General features: G+C 42.0%; 1 protein-coding gene across 2 annotated transcripts in view; it reads left to right on the plus strand.

Annotated features, from left to right (window-relative positions):
• gria3b (glutamate receptor, ionotropic, AMPA 3b) overlaps window positions 1-18,774 on the plus strand; it is an 80,156-nt gene that overhangs the window by 19,050 nt on the left and 42,332 nt on the right. For both annotated transcript variants that reach the window (XM_023402187.2, XM_023402186.2), the window contains exon 3: window positions 6,340-6,579. In XM_023402187.2, coding sequence (XP_023257955.1) covers window positions 6,340-6,579 — 240 coding nt within the window. The remainder of the gene's footprint in view (window positions 1-6,339; window positions 6,580-18,774) is intronic.

An 18,774-nucleotide genomic window follows, 5' to 3' on the forward strand; every position in this document is an offset into this window, starting at 1 on the left:
GGTGGGGGTGGGTGGGTACCAGCAAGAGGAGCTACGGGGACCAGAGGGAGACCGAGACCGAGACACAGGCCGGAAAAGGAGGACATGTGAGGAGAAACAACGGAGCCAAAGAGAGAATGCGAGTGTGGGTTTTGTTGAAAGACGACGAGGAAAACAGCTAAAGAGATACAATCATCGTTGACATTTACTGTTCCCGGCCCCCTTCCCAAGGCTGTGCAAGGCTCTGGCTCACGGGCCGCGAAAGAGCATGGAAATCCACATACTTTGAGTGCATGAAAAGGTTTCTTTCCTTTTTTTTTTTTTTAATGAATTAGCCTAGCTTGCCTGCAGGATAACACATATCCCACTGAACTAGCATTCCAGGCCAGCCATCTCAAGTGATGCATCAGAAATGTAACATCCCTGTAGCACTGCCGAGTGTCCTGATTATAGAAGGGAATGAGGGCGGCACACTGTGTGTGTTTGACCAGTGAACTGGAGATGGGATGCATGGTTCCCTGCAGCAGGGAGGGGGAGGAGGAAAAAGAGGAGAAGAGGGAGAAGGAGGAGGAGGAGGCACAGGCACGGTTAGCTGCAGAGGAAGAAAAAAAAGAAGGAAAAGAGAAAGAGCTGATGAGAAAGAATTATCTTTGTGTTGTTTACCACTCAGGCGTCATGCAAGCTCCTCTAATGACTCTGTGTACATGCACATGGTTGTTTGAGGACTTGTGAGTAAATTAGCATTACAAAAATTCAAGGTGACACTCACAGACTCATTGAATTATATTAACTGATGTGTTATTTCCTCAGAGTTGGAGACAGGTTCGGTCGCCTCATTTCCACCTACAGCACAACATTTATTTGATTTTTATTTAATTACTGAGAGGGATGAAGCCGCGGCCGGGGCTTTTCTCCACAGCAGCTCCTCCCCTGACCCTACAGCACTGTATACTTTTTATTTATTTATTTTTTTAACTGAAGTCCAACACCACTCTCTGCTCCACTGATGGAGCGGGGCGATATTATGGGGGAAACAATGTGAGAGGCGAAAGAGAGAGGAGCACTCAGGTGGAGAGAGATACTGCCACGCTTGAAGAGGATGTATGCTTTGGGGGATGACCAGATGGCTGAGGCAAAACACAGGCAACAAAAGGAGAGGTCAAATAGAGTGGTGAGGAGGGAGGAGAGGAGAGTGGAGAGAGACGGTGAGGCGTTGAAGTAGGAAGGGATCAGTACTGCATGGAGAGACATCTCTGGGAGAAAGTGAGTGAGGGAATACATACATATAAGGAGTGTGACTCTTAATCCAGAACTTTTCCTATGTGGAACTTTTCAGACGCACTGTCGGCTTTGAGTGGAAGTTATCGGTCCGATCGACTTTAAAACTTGAAATTCCTCAGTTGGGCTTTGTCAATATGTTTGTGCTGATTGCTTTTTTTGTTGTTTGTTTGCTATTTCCTATTAATAAACTTGTCAGTGTGTATGCTCTTGCTCATTTGCTCCGCTGCCTTGTTATTCACCTTTGACTGAAAGAATTAGAATTTATTAAAAAATTTGAAAGGTTAAGAAATTTACATGCACGGCAAATTAGCGAGGTAGCAAACTGGTGCAGCTTCTAACAGAAATGTAGATTAATTAGAAAGCTATAATGTTATACAAAAATATGCAAATTAAAGATGAAATTTGGAGAGAAAAAAAAAAAAAAACCACGTGCTCATTCCTCACAGATGATCCCGGCTGTTGGTGATAAGAGCCGTGCACGCTTCTTTGTTTTTCTCCCCTCACTGTGTGAAACGGCAAATTGATTTCTGTTATTTCCTTAACAGCAGTTTAGTTGTAGTTGGTTATAGACGGTTGAAGCTGGCAGCCAGAGGAAGGGTAATTTGTACTGATGCGGCGACACGTTCGCTTAATCAAGTACGATTAACCACACAGCTAATGTAGCTCCACCTGATCTACTATCAACCCCAGCACACAGTGTATAAACTCCTTCAGAACGTATGACGTCTCCACATGTGGTGCGGCTTGTTAGCCTCTGACCATGGAAATGGGTGAGAGGTTTCTGCACAGCACAGCTTACGGCACTCCATTTGAAAATCAATAACACTGCTACCGTTAATTGTATGTTGTGTTACACTACCTGTAGTCGCCTCTGTTTATGGCAATGCCTGCATTTGACTGTGGAGGGCAGCGCAATAAAGCCATATATAACCTGTCACAAGTGACGCTCATGAGGGCAGACTCTGGCGAAAGGTGTTGAATCGCAAAAGAAAGGAGTTTGCAGCTCTTGAGGCGAACAGAGTTGAGCACGAGTTGTGTCTGAGGCGCAGAGCTGCAGGGAGGCTGGCAGATCTGGTGCAGTGAGACTGGCTGGCGCATGCCCCCCCCCCCCCCCCCCCCCCCAAAAAAAAAAAAAAAAAACAGAACAGGTCATTCTTTGTCTAGAACATCCTCACCGCCACGGGAGAACCATTGTGTATGCAGCTCAGGTCGTTCTCGACGGCGTCGCTCATGGGATCCCTGCAGCACGCAAACCTTTCCGCCACTATAAGGTGGCGACCCTGAGGAGGAGGAAACACAAAGACATTGTATCACTAACGGGGGCAAGATGAGGGCCTAAAAGAAAAGGGTATAGGGAGAGAGGGTGTGTGTGCGTGCGTGCGTGTGTGTGTATTGTGGACATATCTGTTATTGAAGCACGGGCTTGCTCAAAGCTCAACCTAATAAGCAGAGGACAGCTGAGCAGAGAGAAAGAGGCTGCCAGATCTGGTCCCCTAGGATAGGTTCTGTGTCAGTACTGGCCCAAATTAAGAGAGAGTGCAGAGAAAACTGGGCCTCGACGAGGTCTGGAACTCCTACTGGCTCCCATTCAGTGAGGGAGATTGCACCATTCACCCTGCAGCACTTACCCACAATACTGCTGTCCATCTGTTGATTCACTTATCAAGAAGCTGTGTTGTGTGTGTGTGTGTGTGTGTGTGTGTGTGTGTGTGTGTGTGTGTGTGTGTGTGTGTGTATGTACGTGCTTGTATGCCTGCATCTGTGCGTGTGTGTGTATGTGTGTTGCTGACAATGGATGCTTATACCTTGGGAGAGGTGTCTGTACCAGGACAGATAGGGAGGAAATAGAATTAAAAAGGAGGAGGAAAATCCCAGCAGTGACTAGATCTCTCATTCACACGGCAATTGTGCTTAATAGCCTATGTCATGTCATCCTCTGAGCATCAGAAAGGTTCGCACATACTGTAACACCGTCACTGGCAGAAAGGGAGAGAGAGAGAGAGAAAATGTTTATTGCGTGTGTGTGTGTGTGTGTGTGCGCATCTGTGTGTGTGCGCATCTTGTGCTTGATTAGGATGGAGGCACAAAGTACAAACTGTCATGTTGGTGATGAATTGAGCTCACGCTATGTCTGATATATCCCAGCATACAGCTTGAATGGATATCCATCAGCCAATCAGAAGCAGATATTTAACATTGACATTGCGTAAGACCGGATAGAGCCTTCGTCAATGTCCAAACCCATTGTACAGGAATATTCACAGTGTTTACGGATGTTGAGAATGCTTGATTACTCAGCGGGAACACTCGAGAGTCAGTTGGAATAAGTGAACAGCCATTCATGATATGGTAATAAAAGCAAAACACACCTGTAGCTCTGAATATTAGTTTACACATTAATGGCTCCTGACTGAATGGAAGTCGCTCCTGTCTCACAATTTATGATGTCCCACTAGAGTGTGTGATGAATACACAAGCAAACGGAAACATTCTTTTGTTTTTTTTGATCCTCTCAAGAAATGTCATCTGATGCGCATGCTGATTAAAGAAAACAAAACTGTTTGTATCACTGACAAGTTCACTCCCCCGAAGTAGTTGTTATAGATTTGTTACAGTGTTTAGTGACTGTTTATTTTCTTTTACCTTTGCTCATCTCAGGTAGCAGTTTCACTGAACAGTGTCTGGTTTTTCTACAGCTTGTCGTATAAGATGTTTGTTTTTGACACTGTCATATGTACACACTATGTCTGTGTGTGTGTGTGTGTGTGTGTGTATACACCTTAAGGCATGTTTTTGCCTTTTCATTTACATTCTGCCCTGTTTCTGAACAGATCAAATTTCATAATTTGATATATTAAGATATAATGTATATAGTATATATGTATATAATAACAGTAATAATGATAATAATGATAGTAATCATTTTTGTATTTGTATTGAACTTCTCATACAGAAATGCTGAAGTGCTCTACAACAAAAAAATTACATGCACTAAGAGCTTCACATGAAATGACATGTAATAATAATAAAATTGGAAACTTTTTTTTTAAACAAAAAACTTTTCTCTGTACACTCTTCTATTAGATGGCACCTCGGCTGTGAGGCAAACAGTGCTAAAGAATCTCTTTTCCTGACGGACATAAATGCACCACAGGTTTTGATTACACCGGAGTCAGCCTCTTTCAGCTGCCCCAGAATACCAGAAGAGCACCCTCTTTGGTGGTGCTGTGGGGGGTAACATACACTAACACGACCACAGTCTTGCAAATTTCCTAACCAACCACCCACATCAATATTTATAACAGTATTTAAACGAAGTGCTGCAGTGTATAAGTGCAGAGCAAAGTGCAGAATTTCAGAGCTATAGTTAAAGTCTAAAGTGAAGAGATAAGTTTTTTATCTTTCTTTGAAAAATACTTAGTGAGCTGGCTTCTCTGATATCTATAGGTAGTGAGTTACATACCTTTGGGCCATAATTGACAAAAGCTACATCCCCAGTTTTCCTATGGGTGTTGCTGGGAACATTCAATAGTTTTTGTAATTAATTGGGGAGTTAGCAAGGTAGCTCGGTGCTCACTCATAAAACTTTTTGTATACAAGGAGAAGAACCTTAAAACCAGTTCTAAATGCAACACTAAGCCTGTGTATAGCTGTATAGCTGTGTGTAGCGGTAGCTGACATTGTTTCGCCAACAAAGACATTGTGGGTATACCTGAGGTCATTGACAGTGAAGCTGTGTTCCCTTTTCACTTGAGGCAGAGAGAGCTGTCTTTTTCAGCTCTATCGTGGGAGGTAACAGAAGCGGCGGCAGGCAGCAGTGGCTCTCGCAGCTGCTGTGAATGCTGCAGTGACTCCTTCACTGTGTATGAGGGAACAGAGCGATAACTGGTGGGAGCTCCTGGTAGGAGCTGGAGACCTTTGGTGAACGGCTTGATGTTTTTGTCCTTTGGCTGCCACTTTCCTTCCATCGCAAACACACATAAACACACTGCACCGCTTGCATTTACACCTACGGGATTCCTGCTGACATCCTGTCACAATGTGAGCCAGACTATTGCCAGTTCACATTCTGATGCAGTGCATGCTGCTTTTTCACCATTGTGTATTTTATGTAAGATGCATCTTTCTTCAGATATGTTATCCAAATAACGTATCTGAGACTGAACATTAATATCAAGTATAAATTTCTATGTTGTGACCACTCGGGATGGGTATCGGGCTTTAGGGCTGCAACTAGCAATTATTTCCATGATTGATTACTCATTCGAAGGGGGTTGTAGCTGAGATAACCCTGATGACATCATTAGGGTTATTTTTTCAGACGATGGAAATCTCTCTCTCGAGCCCTAGAGGCCATCACACAGTCTGAGTAGTAGCCCTAATGACTGAAGTTGAAGTGTAAAATCTGTGGAATGCCCCTGAACTGACTAATTTGGTCTGTAAAATGTCAGAAAACAGTGAAAAACGCCCGTCGCAATCTCCTAAAGCCCAAGATGACATTATCATTATGCTCATTTTGTCCTTGCGCTGTCCTCAGCCTGACAGTCTATTGTCCCAAAAGACAAAGAAAAGCAGCACTTCCCTTCTATAAAGAAGCATTTTTGCAATTTCTTTTGCATTTTTGCTTTAATCCAAGTTTGAAGTTCTGGTCTGATCTATAAAAATGTTACTTTTTGTCTGTGTATATATATATAACAAGCTCTCAAATGTAAAAGGTCTCAGACTAGTAGCTGTACATCGCCTAAATTGTCAGTTCTGATCAAAGAGTAAGAAAACAAAATCTGATTATACAGAACACATCAGGATTTTTACATATAGTTATTGTATTTGTGTATTTTGTGTATAGTTAGTGTATTTTTATTATTTGATTTCCCATGATATGCATAATGCTTCAATCAGTTGCATTGGGGGTCATTTAGAGTCGACCCTTAATTTGCTGTTAGTTTTGGGTCAAACGACTCAATCGATCTGTTGCTGCCTAAAGGGATGAGGCTCACATTTGTGAATGTGCATAGACATTTTTTTTTGCTGACTAATATCTTAACGCTCGTGTCCTCTTGCCCTCTGCTGTCCCTGCAGTTTGCTCCCAGTTCTCCCGCGGGGTGTACGCCATCTTCGGATTCTACGACAAGAAGTCCATGAACACCTTGACCTCGTTCTGCGGCGCTCTGCACACCTCCTTCGTCACACCCAGTTACCCCACCGATAATGAGGTGCAGTTTGTCATCCAGATGCGCCCCGCCCTCCGGGGTGCTGTCCTCAGCCTGCTCTCTCACTACAAGTGGCAGAAGTTCGTCTACCTCTACGACACTGACCGAGGTAGGTGACGGCGCAGGTCTTGAAGCCTGAATTACAGCCTGGAACCGCAGGAAATGTTTCAGTGACTCAGAATAGCAGCTGTGCACCGGGGTTAGCAACGGATAGATTTACCCTGTAATACTTTATGAAAGCCCTGTAAAACTGTTTACACTGCACTATTTTATACAGTGGTATGGTGATATGTAAATGTGAAATATATTCACTAGCAGTTCGTAATGCTTGTGATAACACATGACACTTAAAGAAACAGCACATCTTATGAGCTATAACCTTTGGGTTCTTCTAACAGTTGGCCGGTTGGTATCAGTTAATCTTGTGTTTAATCATGTTGTTGATATTTGCACATCTTTCATCTGAAATGAGGTATGTCACAGCTGCTACTAAAATGTTTTCTACAGAAGCCACAGTCTCTGCCTGCCTGTGGGGGCTGATCATTGTGTTGCATCTATAAGGGTTGTTTTTTTTGTGTGTGTGTGTGTGTGTGTGTGTGTGTGTTTGTGGTTTGCAGATTGTATTGCCTAGTTGACAATAAACGCTGGTTTAATGTAGCAGCGCGCCGTGCGTATGACGACCTGTCAACATGGCGGAGCGTTCATTTCTGGGATTTCTAATGTCAAACGAGAAAATGAGCTCATTATCTCTCAATAGAATAACGGTCCCCTCCTCCTACTGAAAGCTCAATTTGCTCAAACAACACCTGGGCAGAGGGGGAAGGATGTGTTGGAACATGTGACAGACAAAGAGACGATATGTCTTCTTGTTTGTGAGGGTGCCAAAAAGGATGGCTACATATTCCTCCCACACTGTACACAGCAGCTTGGGTTTTGTTATGTTTATTTGCTCATTATAGAAAGGTCCTGACCTGCAGATATGCTTCAAGCAACCTGTCTTCTCTGCAGTGTGCTCTCTGCTCTGTGTTTGGTTCTTTTTATGATCCAGCCTCACTCCCCCTCCTCTCTCTGTTATGCTTTGAGGCAGAATATGAAGTGTGCTTCAGTGCAGAGTCCTCTGTCTTTGGGTCTCCAGGCCTGAAGGGTCCAGAGCTGAGGGCCTTAATCCTCCACACAGCCTGCAGATAATATGTGGTTAATTAGGGTCACTCTGACTAGAACACTCATCAGATCTTCCCTGGGGATGCTAGCAACCCACACGTCCTTCAGAACAACCAATACTGCCCAGCTACCGGTCCCCATGCCTCTGCTTTTCCTCTTCTGTCTGGCAAGTGAGACGGTCTGGGGCAAAGTTGGATACATTGTGGAGGTGGGGAAAAGAGCCTGCAATACAAAAAGAGAGGAGGTGTTGCAGAGAGAGAGAGAGAGTGATGACAAACAGACAAACTTTAAAGAGTAAAAACAGTGACAGAGGGCAAAAGTGGGAGGGAAAGTGAGAGGGAGGAGGAAGCAAAACACCAATTCAGTCCAGAGCAATTAAGGCAACAGCAGGTGCGTGTGATTTACAGCCTGTTACCTGTGTACAGACAATTCCCTCTGTACTGTACATCCTCGTGCTGAGGCCCATGCCAAGCCACTTTTACCTCTCTGCTTACTGCCAGTGGTATAAGACGATCCCTTATTAGTGGGAGGACATTGGCCCCAGGAGGGGATTAAAGTCGTTTATTGATGCACTCCATCCAGCACTTTGGGGGGCTTTGACACTTGGCTCATCAAGCAGACAGATGTGTCAGAGAGCCTCTACCTCCGCTTATCAGGTAGTGCAGCTCCCCTGGCAATATGGACACTGACTGCTGGCTAAACCAAGAGGAGTGACAAGGGAAAATAGTCTTTAAGGGTGTTTTTTTTTTTTTTTTTTTTTTTTCCATCCTCTGGCTCTGAAGCAAATGAAAAATTGACAGACAACTTGCTTGTCTGTATTATTTTGAGTTATTTATTTATTTAGTGGTTCTAAACCTGCCCGTCATACTGCCACAGCCCTCGTCTGATGAGCTCCAGTAGCCCGTCATTAATAGCACCTGTCGCATATGGTCCTTTCCAAAATGAACAATATAATTGTCAGTCTAACCATTTCAACTGTATATACATTACTTTTAGCTATTTCAATCGATTACTTTTATCTAAATGTTATAACTGTTTACATTCAAACAACTATTTCAACTGTTTAATCATTAGCTCATTATTTCAACTGGTCCAAATTACTTCAGTTACTAAGTACCTATTTATTACTAACTTATAACAGTACGTATGATTTGAAGTCACTATCCACTGCTTTTAACTAACTACATTTTATCCATTACTATCACTACTTGGACTTCTCTGTTTGCTTGCTAACTTTCTCAATGTTTCGCAACTGACCGGTTTTTGGGACAGAAACTTAAGCTGAAAATTAACATCACATCGATTTACAATTCCTTTCGGATTCTTATTTTCCTCCTGTTAGCAAATATTATAAATATATATTATCTATATATCATAATTTCTGTTTTTTTTTTTTTTTTTTTTTTTTTTTTTTCAAATTAGCTGAGCTAGCCTGCTTCACAGTCACTTACCTCTTTGCGGTTGCAGAAGTATCCCCTGGGGTGCAAGTGCCTCTGGCTGGGATTCACTGATCTCTTTGTTCAGTCTTGGTGATGCTCTGGATCACCTAACTGAAGATCAATGAAAGAGCATTGTCTCGGCAATACACTGTTTCACTGCTCTGCTGTGATTTTCATGTGTTAGCATTGTCTAAAAAGCAGAACTGATCAGCTGAGAAAAGGGATCTCTGACCTTTTAATATAAACGCTCACCTCAAAAGCAAGTCAGAAAAATCTAAAATATTTAACATACAACCCTGCATGCACACAGGTGGCTGTGACGGATTTCCGATTTTGCAGTAAATGCGCAGTGAATAAACAAATATACCCGATGAGAAATGACTCACTGCTCAGGCAATGCAAAGCACCTGTTGCAACATATTATTTTCTTGTGTGCCTTTTTGCCTTTTAATTTGTTGTTTGATAAAAGCATTGATCATCCACAATACCCGAGGTTACTTCGCAATTATACTCCAAACTCTCCTATTAGGGAGGGAAAACAGCGCTACGGGGGAAAAAAAGCATTCACTAGCTGAGTCCCACCACGAGGTTTTATCCAGTCAATAGAAAAGATTAATTACAACCACACTATTCATTTGGCTCTGTTATTGGACTGGCAAAAAATGCTTTTAGGCCATAGTGCAGTGCTTTCAGTCGGAGAGTGATGGTCCATATGCTTCAGGCTCCAATGTATTGGATGGAAATGGAGGTAAATTTGTGCCCTAAATGCCAATTTCAGACAGCTGTTTGAAAGCAGACGTTATGATGAAGGAACCGCAAATGGAGTCTCCGTAGGCAGTGTTATACCAGAAAAATGAGTGGCTACTCTTCTTTTATCTGAGGTAATATATTGGCAGGCTACTTGAGGTGTGTGTGTGTGTGTGTGTGTGTCTGTGCGTGCGTTAATACATGTGTGGGTAGTGAGAGATGAAAGATCCAAACAGATATCACCACTCTTTCTTTTGAGTCACCCCAAACCTTGCATACAGTATGGATAACCAGGAAAAACTGACAAGCCCTGCAACACTCCTTCAACCATATCCTCCGTTTCCTCCAATTCGCACCTCTCTAAGTGAATATTCTTTTTTTCAGTTTGCATCAGCAGCCGAATTTCGCCGCTTAAAAAAATAGGGTGTGTATAGGCTGAAGGTAGATGGATCTTGCCCTTTCTGTTCTGGCGGTCAGGTATGGGCAGATAATTGCCAGGTCTGTGCAGCAGAGACAGATGATTACAGGCTTTATTGTCTCTCCCAGGCACAATCAACCCTGATTCAGCAATCTCACCTCTACTTGATTTATGAGTCACTCTCTCTCTTTCTCACACCCTCTATACCTTTTTCTATATGCTTTTAGGTTTCTCTCATGGCCGTTCTCCCTGAGAGTCCACTTTTCAGCTCACTGTGACTGAAGTATTGCAGCAGTCACAACCATTCTTTTCTTAAATGCAGCAAATGAATCTGAATCTGAGGTGGTCACGAAAAAAATGAATTGCAAAACAAAACCCCAAGTGCTCCAAAAACAGGTCTGTTTGAAACTGAAAACCAATTTGAGTCAGTGCTGTGTTAGAAGAGCTGTCCTGTAGTAGTACACTGCAAACAGTGCATACCTTATGTATTTTGGCCCCGCCCCCTGATAGACCTGCTAATATTAGCCTAAACTCTGATAGATAGATAGATAGATAGATAGATAGATAGATAGATAGATAGATAGATAGATAGATAGATACTTTATTAATCCCCTAGGGGAAATTAATTTGTCCATTAACTCATTGTTGATAATAATAAAAACAGTTAATAATAAATAAACAATAATAATTACATTAGTCCACTTCCTTTGGCTGAGCTTTTTGTATAGCCTAATGGCAGTGGGAACAAAGGATCTCCTGAACCTCTCTGTTCTGCAGCGCAGTGAGATGAGATGTTTGCTACAGCTGTAGATGCTTCTCTGTCAGAATGTTGTGGAGAGGAGGGCTGGTATTGTCCAAGATGGCCTGCATGTTACATTGCATGCATCTCTCCACAACAGTCCTGAGTGAGTCCAGACTCCTGCCAAGCACAGACCCAGCCTTTTTTCCCAGCTTGTCCAGTCTCCTTGTGTTCATGTCGGACATACTGCTGCCCCAGCAGACTGCAGCATGAAAAAGTACGCTGGCCACCACTGATTGATAAAACATGATAGCATCCAGTTGTACGAGGGTGAACACTAGTTGTTGATGGGTTATTTTTAACTAGTTATAACTAGTCTGTGTGTATATAGACCAACATAAGTCCTAATGCTTGGTTACTACTGCAGCTAGCAAGCTACTTAGCCAGACAGGCTAATAATTGCAGTTCATGATAGAGCAGGTAATCCATTTGTTCCATGTTTGCTCTTGTGTTTCTGGCTTTGGAAAGGTTATAAAGGACACCTCTATCCAAACACTTTAAATGCAAAGTATGGCTTTAAATTCAAAGCTTGACAGGTCCACTGTGCCTTGTCACAATCACTGTTTGGGGGAAGGGTTTAGCAAAGGGTGAATTGTATGTCTATCCTTCCCTCATCATGGCTGTCTTGCTATGCGCCTTCAGTGTTTACGTCGCTCCCTTGCCTCTCTGCATTACTTTGATTTTGTTAGTTTTGAGGAAAAAAAACAAACATTTCACCTTGAACTGAGCATCATCACGAAAAAATAAAACCTGAATGAAGACGTAAATATAACTGATTGACTCTTCTGATGCCGTAAAAGAACTATTTTCCAGTGACATTTCGTGAATACCAATCTGCAGAGAGCAGTAACAAGCGATATTTTGTGGTAAGGCCTGGAGCTGCTCCTCTTTAAATCTATGATGGTTCTGTGAGACACAGGATTTTAGCCTGTCACACAATATCCATCGCCACACCGAGGCGTTGATGACATATTAAGAACAATGCTGGGCCTCCTGTCGTCTCCTTCCATCATTTCCTCCGCCGATCAATATCCTGAATGTGATACAGTTAGGAGGAAAACGATCCAACACGTAGCTGCTGCACAGAGAGCACACAGCTATTTGCTTTTATCATTTAACTGCTGACAGTTGAAACTACAGTTGAAGTAGAGTTCGATATTAAAACCGTCATTATTTCACCAGGAAGTCAAATGTGCTTTGAACAAAAAACTGCCAGGTAGAAGCTGTAGTCCGACATTCAGTCCAAAAATACCTCCAGGGCACTTCTTTTATTCACTCTGTCAATATTTTCAGTGACCTCAGCTGCAGCTGAATCTACTCAGCAAACTTATCTGGAACAATAAGGTACAGTATTGATCAGTCGAGGTTGTTGGAGTATTTTTGACCACAGTGGGAATGGCTTATTATAAAACATGCAAATATGTGCAAATTGTGACCTACTATATGGTCTCCACAGTGTTTGCAAGCACAGTTATTGTTAAAGGTCTTAAAATGTCAATATTGAATTAAAACGAAATGTATATTATAGTAGAAATATATATTTACAACAGAAAAAAAATAGAAAATCTTACACTCAAGCCCTTGCACTCCTGCTGTGAATAAGTTGAACTACACCAAAGCTGTCCCCCAGAGAAATATATTTACTTTCTAAAGAAAAAAAACTTACTACTTGCATATTCATTATCACTCAGGCAGCTATCTCCCAGACAACAGTCTGAACCTAAACCCTAAATCAAACAGGCCAATTTTGATTTCCCATAATGAAAGCAATGATAGAACAAATGAATATATACAATATCTTCATTATTTGCAGTTTTTCTGTTTGAAATGTGCTCCAAAACAACTGAAACCATGAAGTGCATAAAATTATCTTAAATTAACCTTCCATTTAAATAACTAAAGTACACTCTTTAGCCATTTTAATAGGCTAATTATAACCAGACACATTACATTCTTTAGGCAGACAAATGACTTGCCAGCTTGTGGTCAGCCACTGTGTTGTAATCTATAGTTTGCAACAACAACAAAACCACTTAGTGGCTTTAAAACAAAAAAGAAATTAAGATCCTATATCGTGTATTTAGGTGCTGTTGGCTCAGTCAGAAGATCTTAACTGCATGTGACAAAAATGACTGAGTGGAACCACCCTGACACTGACGGACGACATGCGCACATTGCTGACATGCTGCTTGTGCGATGTACAGAACTCCAGTCACATGTAATATCAGTGTAAGCTGCGTCTCACACAGTAGAACTGATTGGAGCTTCTCGGCACGTTCGGAACAATAGACATACATAGAGTTCATTACTGTTTTGACAGGCTAATGTGCAGCTACTGTGAATCACTCAACACTGTCCTAACTGACTCATTCAAGTGTGTTCAATTTCTCTTTTTATTTATCAGGTGTTAGACAGAAGGGGTCTTTACAGTCAGTCTTTCATTTTAGTTAATCTTCATTTTACAAGTGGTTGAAGGGGTCAAACTGGCATCCCAAGCTTCTTATTTCAGTTTCAATCTATTGGCTAAACTATTTCAGTTCAGCCACTGATTATATGCTTCTGGTCTGAGTCAAGACGGTTGTAATTTTTATGCTAAATAGCATGTTACATGTAGACACAGTCTTTTTATTTAATGAGCAGAGTGCAGACCAGATTAAAGCTTCCTTTAAATATAAGCATACAGGAAATTGTGAAAGATATGCATCATGTGTATTTTTGGACATGTACTTGATATATAAGTAGTTAGTTAGTTAGTTAGTTAGTAATTATGTGGAGGTGAGTGGAGGAGAACTCTGAACTCGTGAATGCATCTGGCGGGGCTGCTAATGCCAGTGGTTGGGTAATGAAATGATTTGCAAGCATCAGATTGAAGGCTGCATTAATCAAAGACTACTTGGCTTTGTATTAAACCCTCATAACTCACCACAGACACTGTTGATCAGCTGTTAAACAGGCAGACAAGATAACTGCAGTCTGGCACAATTGGCAGAGTGATGTGCCAACATGGCCAAGAGGCTTGTGAATGGGAGAATTGGATGACCCTGCATAGTTAGCCTCATCTCATTTAATTCTGCCAAGCTACTGTAGATAGAGAGACATTTATGAGGAGGTGGGGGTGGTGTGGTTTGGAGTGGGGTGGGGGGGGGGCAATCAGGCAGCGTCAGATACACTGCAACTAAAGCGAACCTTGCTCCCCATTCTTCAGCAATCCCTCTAATTGGCTACCCAGAGACAGTTGCCTTTGTTCCCTAAAAGAGTCAAACAATAAATGCCTCCTGCTGCTTCTTGTGGATGCCTTTGATGGCAAACCAAAATCAGGTCCGTCCTTTAATTTGATTGTGGTGGTTTGGCCTCGCTCTAACTGTTATAAACAACAAAACAAATCACATGGAGTGATACACTGCCAAATGCATTACGGATAGTTCATACTCCAGTTATTGCACACAGACTTGAGATGGCTATTGCTTTTTGCTTCAGCATCACCAGTCATTAAGGACGTGTGGTGACATGTTTTCATGTGCAGTGGCTGTGTAGTTTGCATTTTAACCACCACGGTAAACCAAAGCACTGTCTTTCCCAAGTGCTACTACAAATCATCAGCTGCTATTTTTTTTGCTTTTCCTGTTTCAATTTGTTATATAAGTAATTTTTATGTCATTCTGACACATTTCACACAAATAATGTCTAGTCTAGTGCAATATTGTCACCCACAATTGTTGATTTATAGTCTCTGCTCGCAATGTGAGATAATAAGTGTGAATGCCATCTCCCCACTGCAACCATGTCTATATCATAGACCGCATCTTGTTTGCCGGGCTTTGTGGTCTCATCACAGCTACTATAATGGCACATCAGCTGCACCCAGCTGAGACTTTATACACACACACACACAAACACACACATATGCCTCTTGTGCTTTAGTGGTCCTCTCCTTCATGCCGGCTTCATAACAACTAAATTATGCATGCATCAGGAGAATAAATCAGCTTGGACACGCTGACAAGAAAGGGCACATCAGAGAAGCCATAAAACGCACAAGAAAAATAATATTAAAGAAATTTGGATGAAGCTATGCATCACTGGGATTTTCTCTCTCTCTTTTTACCTTGCGCATATAAACAGGTATCACTGCCACAGTGACATCCCAATAAACAGATAGTCCAGCCTGCAGTGGCAGCCTCTGTAATTCAGTAACCCCTTGAGAAACTAACATGTCAAGCACCTGTGCCTTTTAAAAAAAAAAAAAAAAAAAAAAGCGATATGAGAGCCATCGTCTGTCACAATAAGCACACAATAAACCTCTATGCTCTATCAGTGTCCTATTTTAACTGAACCTGGAATAAAGCCATTTTACCACCTACCCAATGCTAGCTTCAGCAGCCATGAAATTACTGCTGAGAGCTTCTTCTTTTTTTTTTTCATTACAACAAAATGCCCTGGCCTTTGCTTCAAGCAGCCTTAGTAGAGCCTGATTGCTTCGATGTTACACTATGTCACAAGGCCAATTTGATTTGTTTGCTCGAAACAACACATAAAATGTGTATATGTCATCCTCAAGAGTAAACACAAGAGTGGAATAATATTTGGACTTTTTTTCATTTTGTTTTCTTTCAGCTGATTAGCCGAAGCTGCCCAGAGACTTCATCAGTCCCTACACACACACACACACACACACTTATCTATACATGCCAATCCATGTATATGTGCTGGTATGTCACAGTATGTAGTGAGTGTGAGCGACAAGAGAACAAAGACAGGCAGGAAGAGATGCAGAAGCTCTGAAAAGTCTGTGGGTGGATTTTCACAGTGGAAAAGCGTCGCTCTCCTCCCTCCTGCATGTATGCACTTCTAAAGATATAGACAGCATGCTGCTTCTGTTTGATTTGACATGCGCTGCCTTTTTGATTAGGACAACACTTGGCAGTGAGACTGTTTTGGTTAAAGGCCTACTGTAAACCCCACATCAAAGCCTTGGCTACACACTTTTGGGCTGCTTTGGCACTGGCTTCACGGTGAATGCTACGTTTCCACCATCGGGGTAAACGTCTAAAGCTGCCACTTTCCTCGTGGGCAGGGAGAAGTGGAGGAGCTCATTCTGTAGCTCTAGCCGATTTCACATCGGTTTTAACAGTTTTCTTCCTCTAAATTGCACAAGTGTCTGTTTCTAGTGTATTATTTCCTCGATTAATTGTCAGGTGTTTAAAACCTCTTTCAAAGGCACCTCAATTACATTGTGTCTGCAGCTGCTAACAGATTCCCTCCACAGACTAGCATCAGACATTGATTTGACTTTTCCTGCTTTGATGTTACTTTATATCATTTGCTGGAGGAATCAAGAGTACAGGTCATATAACACAAGCAAACCACAGCCTATTTTATACTAATTGTGGGCCTATGCCAGATGACTAATGAGAGGAAATATAAAGCCTTCTCTCTCTCCCAGCCCAAGATTTTGATCTCCACTGCACAAACACTGGAGGGATCCTCAGAGCCCTGTGAGCATACTTAGCCCAGAGGCAAACACTCACCAGGCCCTAAATACTGTAAGTATTTATTTTGGCTTCCTCAAAAGACAAATCATCTCTGGGAATATGTATGACTTTGTACATACATAGAGATGTCGTTAATGAAGAGTGAGATTTTTGACAGCTTGAGAATTTTAAATAGACATGCAGTGTGTAGCGTCCTCACGATGAAGGCCGCCCTCGAGTTTTGTTTCACCGACAGCCCCACTTTGTCCAAGGCCACTTAGTCTGCCAGGATTTATTGGTTGTGACTTGTATTTAGTTAAAAAGTAAGTAAATCCAACTTTAGTAATTCCAACTTTTTTTGTGAATCAATCCAGTGCACTTACAAGTCCAGGATGGACGGAAAATCACCACATCGTTAACACAATAGATCACAGTCAAAATCTTGTTTTGATTGAAGTTTGAAGGCTTTTCTTCTTTTTTGCATAAATAATAAAAATGTGTGTACTTGTATTCTAGCACGGAGGGAAAAAGTAACATATCTAAACAGAACTTGAGCATAGTCAGCCTAGAATACATTGTATGAACTCCAGTGATATCAGAACATACATAACATGTGATAAACATAAACAATTCACCAAATACAAATATGTGCTCAAGTTTGCTCTTACACCCTTCATCTAAACTGGATATGATTCACTGTCATAAAAGTACAAACAAACCTCAGGAACTGTCATGATCATAAATTCCTTATTGCAGTGTTGCTAGGATGAATTTCCCAAATTACAAAAGAAAACATGTTTAATATTTTTTTTTTTTTTTTGCCTTGCCTTTTGTTTGTGATGTCCTTCTATGAGATCCCTGCCTCCACCACGATGCACAGTGGAGGTGAATGGAATGGCTTCTTTGAAATCTGGGAGACGGGTTTTAAAAAAAAAAAAAAAAAAAAAAAAAAACACTGGACGAATAAAGCCAAAATCTTTTGCATGGCTTCATAACCAAGAGAGGTAAAGAATATACTGTGCATTTATTGAACATACAGCGTGTTAATTCCTCTCTGTAATTCGGTCGAACTGACCCTTCACGTTAATATCTGTAGAGTTCACTTTCTGTCTTTGTCTTCAGATGTTCAAACTTGGTATCAAGCCAAACCTCACAATTATGAGTCGAAGCCATTATCTTTGTGGTTTCAGCTCAGTTGTTTCTGATGCCCTCTGAGACCCTGGACAGTACCCAGCAGGGCGTTTCGGCCTGCCAAAGACCCTCATTTACCAGAGGATTGGCAAGTTAGGGGGGAGAGCAGCCGCATTTTTACTGTTGGCTCAGCAAAACCGCCTCTTTTTCATGTGTGCACTTTAGATTTTGATCCCTCGGAGATGAGTTCAGATCATGTTCTTGGTGCCATTCATTTCTCGCTCCTCGCTGTTTGCTGGTAACCTCAGTTGCTTGTGGTTCCCTTTATTTATTTTGTGTACTGTAGTGTGGTTAAGGGTGACTTATTTATTACCATGTCATTATTTGATCAGATTGGTAGATTAGATTTTGGATTGATGTGGATTAGTGTAATGCCAGTGATGACACAGTGTAATGATACAGTAGTGTAATACGAGCAAGTATTAGAGCTGGGTCTCAGTCAGTTGGGGCTAATGCCGAGTTGTATGTCGAGAGAAATTTGCAATATGGTTTTTCTGATTTGTCTGGTTAGCCTGGATCAGCTGCGAGATATGAGAGAGGGTTGTGAGTGAGAGAGAGAGACAGAGAGAGAGAGAGAGAGAGAGAGAGGCCTGTGACACTCTGCACCGAACCCTAATGAGAGGCAGGGAACCAAAGGAGCTGGGCAATGAGATTAGATGCAACTCAATTCAATTACTGCTGAGCCGCCACGGGTGACGCTTCAAAACTCATCCTGTTAAGATCCGGTTCCCAGACGAAGAAGAGGACTGCAGCTCTCACTCAGCCGCTGGTACGCTACACTGCCACAACATCTCATTCGCAACAGCTCTGATTTATAAGCACACGGGGCGTCATCAGGCTCCGTCGGGATTTGATAGCAGACTCTGCCATGTTCTGATATAGATTTAAAGGAAAATGCAGAAATAATTGAGTTTTCAGCCATCGCAGCCGTTCATACACTGCTCTAGAAACGGCACAGTTGTTTCAAGTGTGTGTGTTTTGAGACTAAAGAGCAACTTAATGCCCTGTTTTAGCTGGAACCCTTTCCGCATGTTCAAACACTGGATCCAGACCTGGACACACAGTGCCACCCCCCCCC

The sequence above is a fragment of the Seriola lalandi genome, unplaced genomic scaffold (assembly GCF_002814215.2).
Source record: "Seriola lalandi dorsalis isolate HSWRI2012SDOR001 ecotype SW California unplaced genomic scaffold, Sedor1 jcf7180002053898, whole genome shotgun sequence".
Lineage (NCBI taxonomy): Eukaryota > Metazoa > Chordata > Actinopteri > Carangiformes > Carangidae > Seriola > Seriola lalandi.